This window comes from Canis lupus, chromosome 3 (assembly GCF_011100685.1).
Source record: "Canis lupus familiaris isolate Mischka breed German Shepherd chromosome 3, alternate assembly UU_Cfam_GSD_1.0, whole genome shotgun sequence".
In the NCBI taxonomy this organism is placed as follows: Eukaryota; Metazoa; Chordata; class Mammalia; order Carnivora; family Canidae; genus Canis; species Canis lupus.
In genome coordinates, this window is record NC_049224.1 from 49,728,280 (window position 1) to 49,750,087 (window position 21,808).

A 21,808-nucleotide genomic window follows, 5' to 3' on the forward strand; every position below is an offset into this window, starting at 1 on the left:
TATGTATAGTTGTGCCTACTCCAGAGCTACTTTCTTGAGGAGGAAAAGCTAAGGGAGCAGGCTGACTGTTGTTTTAAAACAGGTGGTGTGATAAACCTCACCTGGGACGGTTAGGGCTTTTTTTTTTTTTTTTAATTCCTCTACTTCCTTAAACATGGCTCAGATTTCAAAACTATAGGTACGTGTTATCTGCTGACATTCACTCGTTTATTCTTTTATTCAGCCAGAATATATTGAGCACCCACTACATGCCAGACATTTCTAGGTTCTAGAGACACAGGTGAATGAGCCAGAGTCCCCACCTTCATGGAGCTCCCAGCAATACTTTACACTTTCCTCATGTGCTACTCCTCTTGGACGTGTTTAATAACACAGTATCCCATCTGATTTTCCAGTCCAAATGCTGAGTCAGGTGGCATTGTCTGCATTTGTGCAGATAAGACTGCTGCCAATAGTTGATATCACTTACCGAGTGAGGTCAGTAGAATCTAGGTTTCTGGTCTCCTAGTTAAGTGCCTTTTCTGTGATTCCATATTATTCTTTGGTAGAGTGCAGGATACTATTTTTAAAATCTATCTCCTGGATAGTTTTTATGTACATTTGAAAGCATAAATTATATAAACAGTTTTTTTTAGCCTTCCTTCCCAGCTTTTTCACGCTGTACTTTTAAAAAAAAACATTCATACTAGTTAAAAAAATAAGTAAATAAGGATGTGGGGAATGATCCCTATAGGTGGAATTCTTTTCCTGAGTCAAGAGTAGCCTCTTGACAGGACATTCTGTCAAAGATGATAACGGCATCAAGAAATGAGAGTTTATAAATGCAATCCATTTTTCTTTATAACCCACTATGGATCCTGTCACTGTGACTTTGATTTCAGAGTTGTCTGTGACTATGGATCTTCTAGCCCAGATGAGGAAATTAAAGCTCAAACTGAATGATTTGCCCAAGATTACATGGTGCTCTTAAGACAATGAAGACTAGAACCCTTTCACTTAATTATTCATATTTGCAACCTGTGTAATATCATGGCATCTCCTGTTTGAGTCTAGCACTGGCCATCCCTCTCACCACTGCCCCAATGCCTCTGGAGATGGTGGATGGACTGGAATTATTGGTTTAGCTAATGCTTAATCTGCATATAATGTAACCTGAGTTTTAAAGCCTTAAGAAATTCTTTTAAAGCTTTGAATGTTAAAATCCTTTTACTTGTATGAGTTAATAAACCTCATTCCTTGTCATCTGATTACTACCTCTTTGGAGCAAGGAGGGAGCAGAGTGATCCTCCCCAGAAATTGTCAGGCTGCCAGGCCTTTTTGGTTCTCCTGTGTTTCTAACTCCACATTCTTTCATTCCTGCCTTCCTGTACTGTTTCTCTGTATCTCTGTGGCCTGAGTCTCCCCCTTTGTGATGTCTGTATGCTTCATGCATTTGTGTTCATTGTGTTTCATCTCAACACTGACCTCTTCCACCATTCATTTTCAGTTCATTGCGAGTTCTTGGGGATGTTGTCAGGAGACCTCCCATTCATAGGAGAAGGTACAGAGTTCACTAACTTGATGGACTAACTGTGTTGCCTCTGAGCTTATACTAACAAGCATCTCATTTTGCTTAAGCCATGATTAAACATGATGATTATTTTTAAAATGCCACATCTGCTTCAAGCAAATAAAATATAGGTATTTATTAATTTCTGATGTTCATTTGCATATGAAATGGTTTCATGAATCTGAAGTTTTCTATTTTTATCTTTAAAAAAATTTTGTTAATGTTTTTTCTGTCTTGTACTTACTGGTGTTCAGATATCACTGTGATAACTCTCCCTAGGAGAATTCAAAGTCACATTGATTGTGCCTGAGGGACCCTGGGGAGTACTATTTCTTCCTCCTCCCCCACCCTCAGAAAAGGGGGAAGGAAAAAAAAATTGTGTGCTGGCACACAGGCCCTAACACATTTTCAACACATCTAGGCCCACTGACCACTCCATTGTTGATGCAGTCATTTCTGAAAACAAGGCACGTTAGCTTATCTCACAGTCTGAATTCCTTAATTATTTTTTGTCAGGTAACATTTTGAAACTAGAAATTAGTAATTTATAAGCTGAATAGTCCTTTCTAGCCAAAAAGTGCCAATTTGCTTTTCAGATACTGAGTTTTACTCTGCTTGTTCAGAAGTCATCATTAGTGACCTTTCCTTCCATTATTTGGGGGGGGGGGGGTGCAGGGGATGGAAATTCAGAAATCCAGAAATGGTGGTGGAATTACACATAGCTTGTCATATTGGGAGACATTTGTGAAGAGGTATTTTCAGTTCTGAGCTGAAGCCCTTCCTTGGGAAGCTGGCACATAGTAATCCTCCCGGCTTTGTCTTTTTCCAGTGGGTACTTCCTATAATGCCTGATTTCAGACACAAAATTGAGTTTGAATACAAATACTCTCGTGAATCTCAGGTAATCATGGATCAGCTGAGTTGTTCTCCCAGGAGAACACGTTGTTAAGTGCCCCTTTCAGAAGAATCTGAGACCTTTAGAGATTTGTTTGGCTCTCTGTTAAAGCCTTCAGTGTGAACTTATTAAAAGTGTGCATGTGTTGACAGTGGAAGATGACAAGTTGCTGGATACAGTCTCAGCGTACAGATCAAGCTTCACGATAGAGCTAGGTACCGTCTCACCCTTAGTCATTTTTCTGCAGGAAGAATGTGAAGTATAATTTAAAATTTTATATGAAGCCTTAGCTAGTAAAGTTGAAACATTCCCACAAGTGTTAACAGGTGGGGAGCAGAATATTTGTTTTTTAAAAATCTAGAATTTCCGAACTCTCAAAGTAAGGTCAAAGAACCATTAAATGTCACCTCCACTAATTGAGGAACTGAGGAAATTTAGGAGGCTCTCAAAAAAAACCCTACAAACCACTCTTATGATCCGAGTTCTCTGTTAAGAAGGAAGGGCAGGTCTGCTGCTGCTTGAGCACCACCTGCAGCTTCCTTCCTGGAGCCTCAGGATGGTTGTCATATCCCTCCTTCTGTCTCCTGTCTCTCAGCATTCTCATTATCCTGAATTTCACCCTGCTCTCTCACAGCATTATCACTTTCTGAGAGTAGAGGGATGTTTAAATCTGTAGAAGGAGATTTATTTTTTTAATGATAATTTGGTAATGTATATTCAGTTGCTGATTAACATGTGTTTTTAAGAAGTTGGGTGTTTTTTTAATTTTTATTAACAGTTTGGAGATTCACAATGAAGTTAATAATTTCAGAGAATGGACTTCTTAGTCTTGTGCATGTTTGTAACTTATATCGAGGCTTGCTTCCCTTGCACAAGCAAATTATAAATCAGTCTGATTTCGTTTATCAGACTAGAGATGTGTCTTAGATGCATATTTCTCCTTTCTGCTTCTGCCCTTGTGAGCTTTGTGCTCTTAATTTAACCTGATTTTAAGTGTTTTACTCTTGAAATTATTTTTAAGTGATATTAAAGATGTATTTTTAGAACATTCATAGGGCTAGCTCTTCTGTTTATTCTCCCGCCATTTTCCTTGTGTCTTTTCATCTGTCAGAAACCCCCACTTATCAACAAAGCAAAGTTATTAGGTATATTCAGAGTATTCAAAGGGTTTTGGGGTCTGCACATCTTCCCATTTGCAAGATTCCAGAGGGAGCTGAGTGGGTGTTACTCTTATCCCCTTCTGAAAACAAAAATACATCACTTAGATTTTTAAGGCCCCAAATGGTAGTGGTGTATTTTTTGACTGGTTTTTTATTTGTCCGTCAAAAATCCTGACTTGATGCAGCAACCTTCACAGAGTACATGATATTTTGATTTTTTTGTTTGTTTGTTTTTAGTTATATTTACATGGTATTTCCAACCCTAGATTTTCTATCCCTCCTGCTTAAGGGTAAATACCAGTGCCAAGATAATCAAAGTAGATGATTAAATGGAGTGTTTTTTTTTTTTTTTTTTCATCTTGGAAAGATGGATGCAAACCTAAAATTAAGACAGTTCTCACTCAGTACCATAGAATTCCTTTTCTTTTGAAAAAAAAATACGTGCTTTCATTATCATTAAAATATAAGGAAATGTGACTAGTGTGACATGGCATATCTTCATCACAAGAACTTAGTGAGTAGGGTTTAAAGATGGGTGTGAGTGTTGATAGGATATCCTTATTAGGAAAGACTCAGGAGACCTCCGGCTTAGATGGACCCTAACTGGAAACATGTGAAGAAAACTCATGACCCATTGATCCTACCCCAGTGTAATTTGTCATTGTCCCTTTTAGTCAAAGGTGAGTTTAGTGTAGTTAAGGATTATCACCGTGGCCACAGAGGTCTGAGAGTAGTGTGGCAGAGCGTACAGAGGGACTGTCTCTAGTAATGGGGATGCCTCTGGACAATACCTGAGGAGGGAGCACTCTTGGTTCAGAGCTGTTACCCTGTGGCAAACTCACATAATCATTTCCAGCACATTGTCTAGATGGGTATGAGTAGAGCAGTTTTAAGTTTCTGTCGTTTTTGTTCTAGCCTTTTTCTAAATTCTAAATGTTATGTTCCTTTTTTTGATGATCAAATAAATCCATCTGTCTGTAACTATGGCTTTTCTTTTCAAACCCAATAACCCCATTGCTGTTTCCTCTTTTCTCCCTCCATTTCTGTTTCTGCCTTTGATGTCATCCCCAGTATGAGCTGGTGTCCCTCTGGTGTGCAATACTCTGCTGCCCTGAGTGCTGACTTTAATTACAGAAGGTATGGTATTGTTACATGTCCAGCCCCCAAAGGGGGAATCATAAAATATGGCACCTGGGCTTTTGGCTGGGAGCTTGCTTCTGTGTGGCTCAAATGCATATGGCATCCTGCTTTGTGAGCACTGTGTTGAGTTGCCTCTGCTATGGGCATCACTAATCCATTTGAAGGGGTACGGACTAGGAGGTGGATGGTGTACCCTGATGCATCCTATTTGTCTCAAGTGGCTGGAGATTTGGTGTTTTCTGCACAGACTTGTATCTATGGTATAAAGTAGATCATGTCTTTGCTTGGTTTTGGTTTGTCCTAATTTCCAGAACCTGGGGATTCCCACATCCTGAGGAAAACAGTGACAGAAGCAAGGCAGCTAATAAGATGCACTTATTTCTGTTTTGTTTCCAAATCCCCCAATCTCTTTAGATTTCCAAAATCACAGATTCCTCATTGTTTCATATTCTTCTCTTAGCTAAGCAGCCAGATTTAATTACTAAAACACTTTTAGGATTAAGTTTTGTGGGTAATGATAGACTGGTTTTTCTCAGGCTTTACAGACAATTCACAATAGAAACTGAATTTCTTCTTCACTTAGCCTGTCTCCCTGGTATTGAAAATGAGTTTCACAGAGACATATTTACTTAACATTTAATCATGATTTCTATTGTCATATTGAAATAAGAAAAACAAAATCCATTGTTTAAATTACCCACTAGAGAAAAATAGAAGCATATGGTTTCAGTTCATAATAAGTAATTTATGAAATAAAAAAAGCAAATACAAGCCCTCTGGATTGGCACACATGGATTATTTGTAAGAACTAACTGTACAGTTTGAGCAGAGATAACTGAATAGCTTCAGTTTACCTTCAAATGCATTTCCAGCTGCTTGTAACTAAGAACGTGGTCTGCTACAGCTATATTTTGCAATCTTGCTTATTTTAAAGAAGTTCTCACTGCAACTGCAACAGATGTGGATTATTCTGGCTAGTGCCCCAAGGCGGAGAGATGCTAACTACTCTTTGTAGTCTCCTGTTTGCAAAAAACAAACAACCAACAACAACAACAACAAAAAAAAGCTTTTTCACTTTGCAGACCACAGAATCTTTATTCCAGGCATCCCATGCCCTAAGTTTGCCCCCCTTTTCTTGGTCAATATCAAAACCAAAAGATTAAAACTCTTAGACTTAGTAGCTTTTCAGCATTTCATTCTTTAAGGCGGCCTATGCATCTGTCTGCAGTTGACGGTTCTCCGGGAACCTGTAAAGCAATTGTTGTCCAACCAGATGTACAGATGATACTGCTCATAAGTAACACTTGGGTTTCTGGAGTAGACACGTACCTGTGAAATTATAAAGGTCAGCTAGACTGTAGTTGAATGTAAAGTTGTAAAGATCCACTTAACTGACTCAAGGGCAAGTCTGAGTCTCCGTGTTTATCTTCTGAAAGTTACTTATGCATCTTTTTTCTCCATGCCATTTAATTCTTTGGTATTGGCTGAGCTCAGACTTTGGCAAAGATTAATTACGTCAGGTCAAGGAAAACCACCCATAAATAAAAGATCAGTAAGATACTACGGTCTTATCCATATGGTGTATTGAAAAAAAAAATCTTGAGAAAATGACCTTAGATGGCCAACATTTGAACAAGTTGAATAAGATAAGAAAATCTCAGTGCAGTGTTCTTTCTCGGCGTACCAACACCTGTTGGGGGGTAAAGATAGTTGGCACTCATTTGTGCCTTGCCCTTGTCGATAACTTTGCTAGATGACATAGAAATGATATATCAGCAGGGAGATACACCCAGAGCAGTTTCGTGTCCTCCTTCCTTTCTGAGATTCAGAAATAGAATGAATTAACTCCTTTACTCTGTGTTCAGTTTCAGCCTAGAAGGCTTGACAGGAGGAGCTGGTGTCGGAAACAAGCCATCTTCATCCCTAGATGTAAACTCCATAAACACCAAAGAACTCAGACACCCTTTCAATGGTGAAGAAAGGGGTGACTCTTTGGTGTCACTTTCAGAAGAGGATCTGGAATCAGGCCAGAGAGAACATAGGATGCTTGATCAGCAGGTAAGGCTAAAGTGGATATATGCTGGCTGCTGATGTGGAAAAATTTATGCTTCCCTACATGTGTCCTCACATGAGGAACAAAAAAAGCAAGACTTAGATTAATAGAAGTCTAGTAGCTGTGATTGCTTACCCATTATACCATATACTCAGTCTAGCACAAAGCAAGTTTTTAGCACTTAACACTAATTCAAGAATACCTTTAATCTGCACTGATTTAAATGTTCCATCAAAGCAGACGTTTTTAAATAAGGAAAGTACCCAGGATGTGTAATTGAATTTTTCCTTCTTATCTGAGGACTTCTTTTATCATCCCAATAGTAAAATGAGTCTTGAAGTTGTTACATAAAATTACCTAATTTTTCAAAACCCTATCCCTTCCTGGGGAAAAAAATCTTTGTCTTCTCACATTGCCTAGAAAATGGCTGTTTTTTCATCTCTGCTTCCCATCACTGTCAGAATTTTCAGAAAACATCTGTACTCCCTCCCCACTGATGATCTCTTCATGCCTGCCCTTGGCACTCACCTGGAACTCCCTACTGGAGGGCCTGGTCTTCTCTCAGCCAGTCAGGTGACTTTCCCAGTGCTCACCCTCGAGGGCCTTTCTGCCACTCACCACCAGGTACAGGGAGTTTGCCGTGAGAACTAGAATCATAAGCTTTTAGACCCTCCCACCCTGGGCTCCTGGTACTTTATCTTCCACTTGGGCCCAGAGAACTTTCACTTGATTTCTGGGAGGATTCTGTGATACACATGCAAATGAAACATTTCTAATTAAACAGACAACAAAGTTAAACACCTGTGTTTGAGTAGATGACTGGAGTTTTAGGTAGAAATAGAAGGAACCGTATCTAATTAAGCTAACAAAAATGTCAAAACAGCCTGTTAACTTGAGTTGGTGACAGGATTTTATGTAGACATTTAATGTTCTGTTACACCCCATTACGTAGCAGTGATATGATCGAATAGAAATTGGACACTGGGGGGTTACCTTAATAATGAATGTATTACTTACATGAAGGTCCAAGAGAATTTTGGCCGGACGAAAATCAGTTTGAAGGCACAAAGGAATTCTGCCACTTCTCCCCCTTCCCCATCTCCCATGTCTTCTGAGCCTGACACTTTAGAAAGGGTTAAGAAAAATAGCAAGAAGATGGAGAATAGGGGCACCTGGCTGCCTCTTGATCTCAGGGTTGAGAGTTCAAGCCCTGTGATTAGAGATGACTAAAAAATAAAAATAAATTTTAAAAAAAATGGAGAATATATTTATTGAAGCAAATGATTTAAATTTATTCAACCTAATGGTAACAGAAAAAGAGAGTGAAAAATAAAAACAATTCTTTCATAGCTTGCCAAGTGCATCTTTGGTAAGTGAGGAGTCTGAAGAATAAACCACATTTCATGTGTATAGAATCCTTTGGAAGTCCATTGTAAGACCAGGCAAAATACCAAAGTTGTGGGTTTGTGAACAGAATCTTAGACTTAGAGCCAATATATCCCTTCAGATTCCACATAAGGCCTTGTGTGTGAGAACTTCATGCCCATTTGAAGCACTTGCCGAAGGCCTCACAACTGGCCGTTGGCTGGACAACGTTAACCTCAGAATTCTTGGCTGCTACTCTCACTGCTTTTCTCCACATTTTTGAAGTTGGAGAGTTTTAATGAGGAAATGGGAACATTTTAATTTTCTTAATATTGTTATGTAAAACCTTTTCTGAAACATATTTCTAGGAATTGGACAGCGGACCCTGTCTGTTAATAAGTGGTATCAGTTACTGCTGAAGCCTTTCTAAAATGGCTTTTCTGATTTAGTCTTTCTAGATGAAGTTGCTGACATTTTCGTGCTTTCCTGTGCTCATTAGCCTTTCTGGAACTCTCTGCTCACCCACAGTTTTTATCTTGTGTGCAGCCTCAGAGTGGGTCTTTGAGCTGCTGGTATCTCTGATCTGGACAAGTCGCCAGCAGCCAGCTTCCTGCTAAAGCTCTCTGCCTTTCACTGAGCTCATTTTTCAGACCTCACGGTTGTATATGAAACATAGCAACTGTTTGCCTCAGACTCCATGGTTACACATGGAACAAGCTTTAAATAATCAGAAGTCTTTGGCACACTGGAGTTGAATTCATGGTAGTAACAGATTTTCAATGCTTCCTTTTGAGCATGTGCAGATATTAGCCTACTGTTAAGGGGGTGGTTCATGCCAAGTAAAGTCAGCTAACAACTTGAAATGGCCGTCTCAGAACAGAAGGAGAGGGAGCCCCTCACCACCAGCAGTATGCCAGTACACACTGGTGGACTATTCTCCTAGGGGCATTATTACAGGAGCTTCTGCAGCTGGTTGCATTACATGGCTGCTGTGAATTTACTAAAGGCAGTAAATTACCAATTTCAGCCCCCCTCATGTTCATGTAGAAGCAGTCTGATCTTAGAAAAGAAAAGGAAAGATTTAGAATTCTTCCCAGATGAATGGCTGCCTGGCTCTTGATCTTAAAACCTTTTACTTGCCGCTTTGTTTCCAACTCATTAAGATCAGAATAATACTATTGGTATCTCCTATACCTCTAGAAAGGATATTTAGATTTTTGAAGAACAAGAGCAATACTATATGTGTGTTGGTATTTCCAGTGAAGTTATTTTTATCTAATTATGCATTCAGCAGATGTTTACTAAGTATGTACTAGTAAACATTATTAGGTATTATGACAGATATGAAACCACTGTACAGGATGGGCACTCCATTATTCCATCTTACAGATAAGAAAACTAAGGCTCAAAGCTAAGTAACTCCTCTGAAGTTAAACAGCTGTTAAGTAGCAGGGGCAGACTTGCATCCAGTGTATCTGCCTATAGAGCCTGTGCTGTTACCCCTCCCATGAACTGCCGCCTTTTCTTAGGTTGGACTGGAAGGTAAAGTTTTGTGCTTATCTAGAAATAATAAGATGTATTCAGAACCTGTTCTTCAATTTTTTAAAATTTTTTGTACTTCCCAGGCATGTCACAGATCTAAACAACAGGGATTCAATTACTGTACATCAGCCATTTCTTCTCCATTAACAAAATCCATCTCATTAATGACAATCAGCCATCCAGGGTTGGACCGTGAGTATATTACCTCTTTTGTTTTAAATTAAATATTTTTTATTTTTTTAAATTAAATATTTTTTAAACACTTTGTCATTCTTCTTACTTTAAGACTCTGTAATATTACCTTCCAAAATTCGCCTGCCACTTCTCCTGAGTGGCTCATTTAAATGGAAAAGGTGATATACAGTTTAGTTTGGGGATCTTCCTCCTTTTGCTAAAAATTGCTTTAGTACATTAAATGCATTATAGTCTTGGGCCTAAACCTGACACAGATTTTAGAAAATTTTTTATTTTGAAGTAATTCCAGACTTTAAGAATAGTTACAAAGAATTACCATATATTCTTCATTTGGAGTCCCAGATGTTAAACGTTTGATATATCTTCTCAAAATCATAACTTTTTATCAATCGCTCTTCCTCTATCACTTCCTTTAAAGTATTTTTCTGAGGCACCTGGGTGGCTCCGTCAGTTAAGCATCTGCCTTTGGCTCAAGTTTTAATCTTTAATCTTTAATCTTTAATCTTAAGATCCTGGGATCGAGTCCTGCCCCACATCAGGCTCCCACAGCTGCTGCTCCACAGCAGGCTCAGTAAGGAGTCTGCTTCTCCCTGTCCCTCTGCTGCTCCCCACCACTCGTTCTTTCTCTCTCCTTCTCAAGTCTTTTTTTTTTTTTTTAAGTGTTTTTCTGAAACACTGGAGAGTAAGCTACAAACACAATGAGGTTATATCTGAAGATATTCTCATCTATTATCCACATTTTAACCGATATTAATTTCCTGAAATCTTCAAAAATGTCCAGATCATGAAGGACAAAGAAAGACTGAGATACATTTTTAGTTGGTTAAGCCTGTACCAAAAGGATTACATCTGCAAATATGAATGGAGCTATATGCAGGTTTAGGACCCATTAGACCCATTAGGTAGATGTCTGGCATCCGTTAAGCACAGGGCCTTTGCAAATAAAAGATGCTCAGAAACATATTTGAATTGGATCTAAATGTTTGCCATGGAAAGATAGCTTGTTCTTTGAGAAACCCCACCTTTTTATTTTAGTTTTAAAATCTTGGTTGTTATTTTAGTTTTAAAATCTTGGTTGGTATGTTTTTTTTTCCACGAGTACAGTTTGAGATCATGACATAAAGATTTAGACATTCATTTAGATTAGATTGTCCCCATTATTTGCTGAAAGTCCATGTATTCAAGCAGGCTGAGGCAGAGGGAATAAATAAACTCTCCTGGTGTTTCTGATGCTTCTTCAGTGTCCCCTGATATAACTCATCTTAAAAGAGTTGGGGACAGAAGTAGCTGCCCTACATTAGGGAGGTGTTCTATCTCAGTTCAAGACTTACTGCAGGCGTCATCTTTTTAACTTCCACTGTAGAATTAAGACATGAGAGTTAATTGTTACCCTTGTCCTCATTTTCATGACCAGTACTTCAGATCTGGCCTGTTTGACTATAAAGATGTGCCTACTAATGACATAGTCTCAAAGATGATGATCCCACAGAACTACAACTGGAATAGCTTTTCCTGTTTTTGTTTGGATTTTGGTTTTGTTTCAGTTTGGCTTTGAAATAGAGGTTTTGCTGGTATAGAATGAAAATCATTATAACAAAATAGTTAATAATGGATTTGATAATCCTGGAGTACTAGAGTTCATTAGCCACAGATAGAAAAGCACTCTGAAGTGAGACATTTCAGCTCTGTGTTAGCCTCCTTCCATGACTAGTGAATGTGGTGTCATAGTGGAGAGTCTACTCCCATAGCAACAGATAACAACACCAACAGAATGTGTCCCACAGAGGGAGCTTTTTCCTATATTTTGTGACACTCTCTTGCCTCGTGCATGAAACACTTCATTAATTTTTCCTCCAAAAAGCAAGATGGTTTTTGACTATTTTCAGTTGCTAGCCAAACACTATAAATAATGCAGCTAACTCCCAGAAAACACTGTCCTAGAGTGCCAGGAGTTCTGGCACATAGAGCTTTTCCTCCTGTTGCTGGGAAATTTTCTGGTCCACTCGCTGAGAGGACTGAAATGAGTTAGCAGACTGTTGTCAACAGTAGAGCTCTAAGCAAGAGTTTAATCCTTTGATCAGAAGAGGGTACCCTCATTGTGACTTATGTTGCACATTTTGTGCACATTTGAATGATTAGGTCATAAATTAGTTAGCCTCACACTTTCCCTGAGTTAGCATATGCTGTAATTGGAGGGTTAATCAACTCTAATGATACTGCTTATCCTTAGTTCCTCCCCATGTACAATTAATTTTCCCAAGTGTATTTTTTTTATTCTGCTCTAGAAACATAAATTTTTTCACAGATGTAAAAGTCCTGGCAGTTGAACAGAAGGCTAAACCTGGTGTCCCATGTGCTGTGCCTTTAAGCATCAGGATCACTGGCCTGATCCTCAATTTGCCACAGACTTAAATTTTCCATTCCAAATCACTTAAATACTCTGCATGATTCATCTCTGATCATGATCTTCCTAGCTGAAAGAATCGTAATTAAAATCTACACAGCAATTTTTAAAGCTTAAAGTATTCAGTACACTTAAAATGTTTTAATTGATGTTTTACTGTAAGCACACATTTGGTGGCTATGTGACCTTGGGCTAAATAGTGAAATCCTTTCTGTTACTTGATTAAACAGGGATAATAATGTTGGTAAGGCTTAAAAGTGCATTTACATAAAATCCTTAGTGTATTTCCTGGCTTACAGTCAGCAGTTGTTTCTGTTACAGAGTGAGTTCATTGATTTCACTAGGTACTGGTGCCTAGAACAGTGCCAGAGTCTGTCTCTGACTGGAGTTTAAATGTTAAAGGAGAACACCATGCCTCATTGTCTTTAAGTGGTTGTGTCTTAGGAGTACACTTTTCTAGGAACAAAATACTTTCTAAAATCTACCTATTTCACTACTTCCAGCCTCTACCTGTGCTATGTCTTCTTCCTTCAAAAAAATTAGCTGCCTCTACCACAGTATTTCATAGCTGTTAACAGTTGGGCATTTCTGAAAATACATGTCTCCTGAGCCTCTTGTCTGGAATGTCTCATTGGGTCATTTTCTAGAAGAGAAACTCAATGTTATTTCTAAGGTGGGATCACTTTTTGAAATCCATTCATGCAGAGGAAAATACTGAGTAAAGGTGGTGACTAATGGATTTCTGTGTCATTTTTGGGGGTGGAAAGTAGGCGACAGCTTACTTGGGAACCACAATAGGTGGGGAGCTGTCCTCACATGTCTTGGCTGTGCTGCCTCAGTGGGAACATGATGAATGCATCTTGCCAGCTCATTTTTAGGGAATCAGAATAGCATTGCAGCTTCCTGCATCATGTGGGGAAATGCTGGAAGGATTGCCCTCAGAGAAACTGCTCCCAGAGATGGGTTTGTCCTTATTTCTTCTTCTTGCATCAGAGAGGATGGAGTGGAGACTCTCAGCTTGCCAGCAGACATGGATGGTTTCTTGATAGAACTTAAGAATAAACATTGTTTTTGCACATACAGCATAATTCCATTATTACAGGTGATCCCTTTCCAAGAGTATATTTTAAAACATCTCATTGCTTCTACTCAGAAGATGCTCACAAACAGAGAAAGTGCTTGATTGATTGTATCCCTGGAAGGGCCCTAACCACATTAGTGGCAGTGATGTTAAAAGGACAGTATACCCATTAGATAGATTTCAGAGGCTTTTAATGAGAAATCATTTTGCCTTCAGTTTTCTGAGTGTGTTATCACAAAGAACAAATATGTTCCATATATGTTGAGGATACTCCTTAGATACTCATACAAATAGGTTTCTCCGTATGATCCATGAAATTGTGACAAAAGGGGGGGTGCTTTTATATTTTGTGTAATAAGAAAGCTCATTTTCATTTCCTGAATTTGCTTCACATTTCTTTTTTTTTTTTTTTTTAATATTTTATTTATTTATTCATGATAGTCACACAGAGAGAGACAGAGAGGCAGAGACACAGGCAGAGGGAGAAGCAGGCTCCATGCACCGGGAGCCCGATATGGGATTCGATCCCGGGTCTCCAGGATCACGCCCCGGGCCAAAGGCAGGCGCCAAACCGCTGCGCCACCCGGGGATCCCTTGCTTCACATTTCGAAGTAACTTTAGAAAGCACATGAAGAGGATGCCTTACTTTTTATACTAGGTGGTCACTGCCAAAAAACCCAGTGTACATGTATTCGTGTCAGTAGTTCTTTGATCTGTCACGTGACGTGGCTGCTGACAGACATCACTTAGTATTTATGTGGAACATTCAGTTGGTATGGGGTTTTTTCATTTCATTTAGGACACTGAGCTTTTAGAGGGAAATTCATTTATTAATGTGTTTATTCAGCAAGCATTTGAGTTACTCTTTGCCGGGCACCAGGCTAGACAGTGGTAGGAGAGGGATGAGCTTATAGATACAGTTTCTTCACCACATTCCCTCCACAAGAGAACAGGTGTGTGTAATATGAAGTGATAAATAAAGCAAGTGAAAGAAACATTGGGCTTTACAGGAACATCCAGCAGAGACAGCTTTACTAGGGAGAAGTAATCTCAAAGTTGACACTAAAAGGAGACTGGGAATTCAGTAAGTGAGTTAATTTAGGTGTGCCACCAAGGTATCATGGTTCCGCTCCAGACCACCGCCATGAAGCAGGTATCTGAATAAAGCAAGGCAGATGAATTACTAGGTTTCCCAGTGCATATAAAAGATACATTTACACTATGTTCTAGTCAAGTATGCAATAGCATGATGTCTAAAAAAACAGTGCACATATTTTAAATAAAAAATCCCTTACTGCTAAAAAAAAATGCTAACCATCTCCTGAGCTTTTGGTGAATTATATATAATCTTTTTGTTGGTAGAGAATCTTACCTTCAGATTTGGTGGCTACTGAAGGTTGGGTGGCTGTGGCAGTATCTCAGAACAGTACAACAGTGAGGTTTGCCAAATATATTGATTCTTCCTATCATGAACAATTTCTCTGTAGCATGCAATGCTGTCTTAATAGCATTTTACCCACAGTAGGATTTCTTATTCTACCAAGTAGGTGTTTGTTGGATGAATTATTTAAGCTGTATTAGAATTTTGCGTATTCAGAAATAAAGATGAAAATGTAAACAAATATGTTGTTCCCCTAGACAGCCTTTCCTGCAATCAAACAGACTAGTGACATTATTCCATTCAGCATAATTTGAGGTGCCTTTCACTCTGTCCTGGAACAGTCTGCTGTGCTAACATCTTCTGTTAACCCACTTTCTCAGCCCAGCCAAGGATGCAGCCGGCAAGGCGGGTCTCCTTCTCCGTCCACATCTCTCCACATCTCCTTAAGTCTAAAACTCTTTTTTCTCTTGGCTCTTCTTACTCCAGTGATGATGAGGAGGAGTTGCATAGTAAGTAAGCAACTGTAGTGTCCATGACTGCTCTCCAAAGGGTCTGACCAGTGCTGCAAGTGCTATTGGCTTCATACTAAGACATTATTTAGCCCCTTGCACGCCACCATTTCTAAATTATGTGTCTTCATGCTTCACTTTAAAAATTAATCTGGATGAAACAGTTTTTGTCCTCTGTATACCACCTGCACTGGTTGATCCGGGGGCCTGATTCCAGGGCACAGGGATGTGTTCCTATCCCACCTGGTAGCTTTTGTACTACTGAGCACTAATTTCACAAAGCTTTCTATTTGATCATGTAAATTTCATTTTTTCCTTGGTTTGCCCTTTTTTTTTTTTTCTTTTTCTTTTTCTTTTTCTTTTTTTTTTTTTTTTTTTTTTTGGTCTCATGGGACATCTGGATATCCACCTGTGGTATTTAAAAGCTAATGTTAAGCTTTTTTTCTTCTCACTTTTCAGACATGTCTTTAAAAATACCTTTCCCTTGGGGCACCTCACTGGCAAGAGCGTGTGACTTTTGATCTTGGGATTAGGAGTTCAAGCCCCAAGTTGGACATAGAGATTACTTTAAAAACAAGAAAGAAAGAAAGAAATACCTTTCCTTTGAGATTATAATTATAGCCCATGAAATAGGGGATGAGAGTTACAGATTTATTTCCTCCCTTCCTACCTTCTCTCCTTTGCAACTTTTATTTTTCAATAGTTTTCCTACGGTATGGATTTAGGATTAGTGTATTCTCATTTGATAATGCCTAGTTTTAAAACTTTATAAAGTATCAGTTTTAATAAGCTAGGAAAGGAAAGGAATTCTCTCCCCTCCCCATGAAAATTGCGGGTTTCAATTATGCAAGATTTCTGGAATATTTCAGGATTGCTGCTTTTAATGGAAAAAAACCATTTCTACAATAAAGGTAAATAATGAGTTGTTTTAATATAACCAGATGAGTCTCAGAGAATTACAGTATTCATATAATTGAACACCCTAATTCCTACCACTTGCTGACCCTATACATTTCAGTAGTATTTGTTTATTTAAATATTAAAATTTTATAATTTTATAATTAAGCAATTTAAGCTCAGAGTGACATCTTTGCATTGTTCTTACAGTACCTTACATACAGTAACACAAAGTACCTTAAATACAGTAACACAAAGTTTAGTCAGTTTCTCTTAAAATTTCTCTCTTATTACATTTAGTGCTTTTTTCACAATTAAAAGATGTTTGGTAAGTAGGCACAGCATGAGATCTTTATACTGGTTGTAATAGGGAAGTTGCGAAAGTCTACTTAAAACTTTGAGTGTTCAGAAATTCTCAAGCCTATTTCAGTTGAAAATATTTGTGATACACCCAGGGAAATAGGTCCACATATGGCAACTACAACAAAGGTCCCAGTGGCATTCCTTCTACCACTAATATAAAATTATTGATGTAAAACAGCACTGGTTATACAGTTCACCCAACATGATGGAATCATAAAAGTTGTAGAAGCTTGAAGAGATCTTTGAACCAAGTATCTAGCATTCCTCAAAATATGTTACTTAAACTCACAAATACCAGTGAGCATCAGGGAGGTAGAAGAGAGAGGAAAAAAAGAAAGGTTTGGTTTGGTTCATGGCCACATAAATTTAGGAAACTCCAGTTAAGCTGGTTTCAGAGGCTAATGTGTACATTGTGAATTTCCAAGGCAGCATGTTCAATGAGCTGTTTCCCAAAGTTATTAGCTAGATAACCACAAAATGTGCCTGACTATGCACAACACCTCACAAGACTAGTATTCCATGAAACATACTTTGGAAAATATTGACCATGTCCATCCAGTAGTTCTGACCCTGGAATATTATAGTATATTAGGTCTGCAGGTTATTTCAGGACTTTAAGAAAAGCCTAGTTGAAATACGCTGTTGACCTGCAATAGTACTTTGCAGGCCAACATCAGTGACAGATTTCTGTGCTTTTGTCTATGATTGTACCAGAGAAGTAACATTGGTTATTTCATACTATTAGGTTCTCTGAAGACTTAATGACACTTTAGGAATCTGAGATGTATTGGTGAATTAATCAGTTTTCAGAACCACATCTAGGAAGTCACAGCAAATGAATTAAAATTTTTTCAGCAGTAAAAATGTTAGAAATCCTTGTAAGAGTCATAGATTCTCCTAGTACTTAATCACATATTTGTTCAGTTTTTAATTTATTCAACAGAAATGTACTGGGAGCTTGTTCTTGGCTGGGCACTTTGCTGGTTGGTATTTTTCCTCATTGTGGATTTTAGTTTCTCCTTGTTCATCTTACTAGGGTGCTAACTTTCTAGGTGATTGCTTTACTATACATCAGAGTCCTGGGAGCATGAGAGAATTTAATGCTGCTTCTATCATGCAAGGTCCCTTGGATGGAAAAGATTTTAAAGCCACTGATCCTAAACTACACTTGGTTCTTTAAGTAAATTAAAGCATCTGAGGTTAAACTGCTGACAATTTCACACCTGACAAGAGGATCGTACAGATCGTACAGAAACTCGGACAGATCCCAGATTAACTCTTATTCGGTTCATCTTTCTCAACTGGCTGTTACTACCACATATTATAAGTGAAATAGAAGAACCCAAGCTGGTAAGAGGAAGAACCATAGAAAGAAGACTTAGAACACTTGTTGGCTATTTACTTAGTATTAGCTACCATTTTGAATTTCTGTTCAGAATCTAGAACAGGTTGGACATTTAAGAGTTTTAAATGCTGGGAATCTGGTAGTGGAACATCTTCAAATCTTTATCAAACTAAAATTTGACTCACAGTAATCTCAGATCCTTGAAACCCACCTGAAGGAAGAAGTGTGTGTCCCATTCACATTATAACAACATTGGTACTCGACAGCTCTTGTCTACCTGGAGTTATGCACAGAAAGTATTTCTATACCTGATCCCCTAAAATTGGAAACCATTTCTTGAGACCCACTGATCTAAGTTCTGAAGTAACTCAAACTTTATTAACATGTTGTAGATAAAATAATGTAGTGTTCCTTCTGATTGCTCCACTTGCTGCCCTGCTGTCTGACCTGGCCTTACTTCTAACGACCTGTTTCACTTTATGGTTTGATAGTCATGGAAGAAGGAAGAATGCATCTGCCCTGCACATTGTCAGTGTCAGCCTGGCAAAGACCTTACCATGTGTTTTAACTCCCTCGTCTCACAGATGAGGAAATGAAATCCAGAGATCTCACCCCAAATTAGTAATAAGACAAGGAACTTAGAAGCCAGCTCTGATGCTCTTCTCTTGTCCACTAATCCATTTCCAAGAATGCTCACGAAAATATTAGATTTACAATAGCTAGATCTTTTGGTATGGAAACTTATGAAAGCAAAATGAACAGCATATAGAATATATTTAATTTTCGATTTTATGTTCTTCCTTGATGTCATCTCAGAAAGATGGCCTTTGGAAATGGAGCATTGGCAAGAACAGGAATTAAACATGTCTCGTGTGTTTGATCATGGAGAAGAACATGTTGGTTTGGGGTTTGCTCACTAGCTTGGATCCTGGATTAAATTTTTTGTCAGGGAGAATTCACTCCTGTTACTGCCTGTTTCCAATTCCAATGTTAAGGGTTTTGAGTTGAATTTTTCCTTCTTCCAAACCCTTAGTTAGGAGGAGAAGGCACCACACACGGCTTTCAGATGCTTTCTGCTCTACGTGTGTCATTGTAAACATTTTAAACCTCTTCTCTGTCAGCCAGGCACAATCCTTTGGTTCCAACATTTTCTCTACCTTTTTTTTTTTCTTCCAGATTCTCGGCCTTTCCACAGCACCAGTGCCAATCTGACTGAGAGGTACCGCCCATTTATTTTGTTACTCCTTTCCCTGAGACGAAATGAAGGAAATCCAAAATGTCTTAGGACATTTAACTAACCTAAGAAGTGAATTCAGCTCATTGGAATCCTACTTCCTTGAGTGATAAATTTGGAATAGTGGCTACAAGTGGTTTGTAAAAAAGGCCTATCCTTTTTGAATTATGTCTTCAAGAACTTTTTACTTTTGTTTTCTCTCCTGATGATAAACGTTTGCATTTATTCAGTAGAGGAAACACTTGTATTTGACTTTATGAACTTTTGTACTCTGTTTATAGAAATTATTAGTCCCTAAGGGCTGACAGCATTTTGTTTGTGCATGTGCAGTGCTGCTACTTTAGTCATTGTAAGCTTTAAAATAAAGTCATTTTCTTCTACCTGTACAGATATATATTACACAGCTCTGTCCAAAGTAAGTGAATTGGTTCTTTAGTTGACAATAGGCAGAAGATTGATACTTTGACTCATTGTTTATTTTTATGTTCCTCTTGTCATGCTTATGGGGTTCTAAAATATTCTTAATGTAAGCATATAGGGTTTTGATTGTTGCACTACACTTCAAGCTATTCTCCTTTTCACAAAGGCTTTAGAGTGACTCAGTGATCCAGAACTGTATGAATGCTTCTCTTTGCATTTCTGGGTCCTAGTTTATTTATCCTTTGTCCTCTAGAGCAGTGCTTCTCACACCATTTCCCCTTTATCATAATAACAGATGGCTTTATTTTGTAAACAGTACTTTATATATAAACAGACCTTTAGCTATTGGAGAGGATTGTTCTCTCTCTGAAGTTATGCCTCTGTCGTCTCCCAGAAGCCCTTGAGATAAACATAACTTTTCTGTGGAAAAGTTCTTAAAATAACGATTGTAGAACACCTGAAAAAAGTAATCTAAGTAGAATCCTTTTCTGTGTAATGGATAATGTATACAAGTGCCCAGCATTCTTTGAGGAAATCAACCATTATGAATCTCCTAAGGTCTAGACATGTCTATCATAGATGGATTTAGATGCTTTGTAGATCAGTAGTCCATCTGGATCAGTGTGAAACTCCTAAAATGGATATTTCTACACTCTTCTCTCTCCTAAGATTGTGCAAGGCTATATGCACCAGTATTGAGTGTCTAGTGCACCCAGAGACTAAAAACAATATGTGACTTATTCCTTTAGGGAATTTGAATATGCATTTGGTCATAAAAATTTCTTTGTAACCTTTATCAATGTATCCATTATTCCACTGTACTTATGAGTTTCTTCTCAAGCACCTGTTTGGTGCAAAGATGGTTCTAAGTTGAGTGCTATTGTAGATTTAGAAGTTTCAGATAAAATAATAAATGAATAATTGACAGGCTGTGTTTGATACTAAAAATCTATTACTAAAACACTAATGGCTGATACAACAAAACTTAGCCAGGTTTTGGCACCAGAACGTGGGCATTGTGGTATGCTCTCTTCTCGGATCTTACTGTATGGAACCAGTCAGCAGCCCCTGTCCTGCTCGTTCTGTTCCCCATTTTCATGTGTGTGTATAAGTTGACTATGACTTGTAGCTAAAATAATATGGTTACAAAGAAATGTGTGTTTAATCTCAGTTTCCTTTTTTAAAATCCTGTAGTCTTTTTTAAAAAAAATCAATCTTCTTGTTTTTATTTAGCATAACAGAAGAGACCTATAGTTTCCTGCCACAAAGCCCCTCTAAGAAAGATTTTGAAGGGAAGAGTGGAACAAAAGTCAGTCGTACATTCAGCTATATCAAGAATAAAATGTCCAGCAGTAAGAAGAGCAGAGTAAGTACCTTTGTGGGCATTCCTCTGTGACCACTATAGAGGTCACCACCCATAGGTCCTGTCACAGCCTGCATGCACCCAAAAACTAATTAAGTAGTGGGACACAAGGAAATAAACCCAGAGATAATCTTTGAAATTGCCTAATATCTGAAGAAAAATAACAGCAAAAAAAAAAATAGCAACAAACGGTAATACCATTAATTGGGTTTTACTGTATGCTAAGCACTTTCCATATGTTATTTTATATAATATATATAATATAATAATATATATAATCCTTTCCACAACCATATGAGGCTGATAGAATCACCCTTTCCCTGGAGTGAGTTACCCTATCTGGGCGTTGTGCCCCCACATCTGGAATGGAGGTCCAAATCCGGATCTCTTTGGCTTCAGATCTCATACTGTCAACCACATGCTTTAATTAGTAAACCAGATTTAGAATGTACCTGAAGGCGGGGCACCTGGGTGGCTCAACTGGTTACGCATCTTGATTTCGACTCAGGTCATGATCCCAAGGTTGTGAGATCAGGCTCTGCACTCAGCGTGGAGTCAGCTGGTCCCTCTCCATCTGCTCTTCACCCCACTCATGTGTTCTCTCTCCCTCAAATAAATACATGAGTAAATAAAATCTTTAAAAATAAATAAATTATTCGTGAGAGACACAGAGAAGCAGAGACATAGGCAGAGGGAGAAGCAGGCTCCTGTGGGGAGCCCTATGTGAGACTCAATCCCACGACCCTAGGATCACGACCTGAGCCAAAGGCAGATGCTCAACCATGAGCCCCCCAGGCATCCCTCAATGTATTTTAAAAGAAAGGAAGACCAGGAGTTACTTTTATATACTGATTGCCAGTGCTAAACCAAAATCCAATTCAGTGTCAAGTCAACAGGAGAACTCTTTCTGCC

The 21,808-nt window shown here is 38.4% G+C and overlaps 1 protein-coding gene across 11 annotated transcripts in view; it reads left to right on the forward strand.

Annotated features, from left to right (window-relative positions):
- Positions 1 to 21,808, forward strand: part of AKAP13 (A-kinase anchoring protein 13) — a 321,024-nt gene that overhangs the window by 242,845 nt on the left and 56,371 nt on the right. For 5 of the 11 annotated variants that reach the window (XR_005357033.1, XM_038532759.1, XM_038532760.1 and 2 more), the window contains 7 exons: positions 1,487 to 1,540; positions 4,676 to 4,741; positions 6,610 to 6,802; positions 9,788 to 9,896; positions 15,146 to 15,274; positions 19,056 to 19,098; positions 20,767 to 20,899. Coding sequence is in view for 10 of the 11 variants with exons in the window: in XM_038532759.1 (XP_038388687.1) it covers positions 1,487 to 1,540; positions 4,676 to 4,741; positions 6,610 to 6,802; positions 9,788 to 9,896; positions 15,146 to 15,274; positions 19,056 to 19,098; positions 20,767 to 20,899 (727 nt within the window). In the remaining variant the exon portion in view is untranslated. The remainder of the gene's footprint in view (positions 1 to 1,486; positions 1,541 to 4,675; positions 4,742 to 6,609; positions 6,803 to 9,787; positions 9,897 to 15,145; positions 15,275 to 19,055; positions 19,099 to 20,766; positions 20,900 to 21,808) is intronic. The other 6 variants (XM_038532767.1, XM_038532769.1, XM_038532765.1 and 3 more) reach the window with 5 other exon arrangements.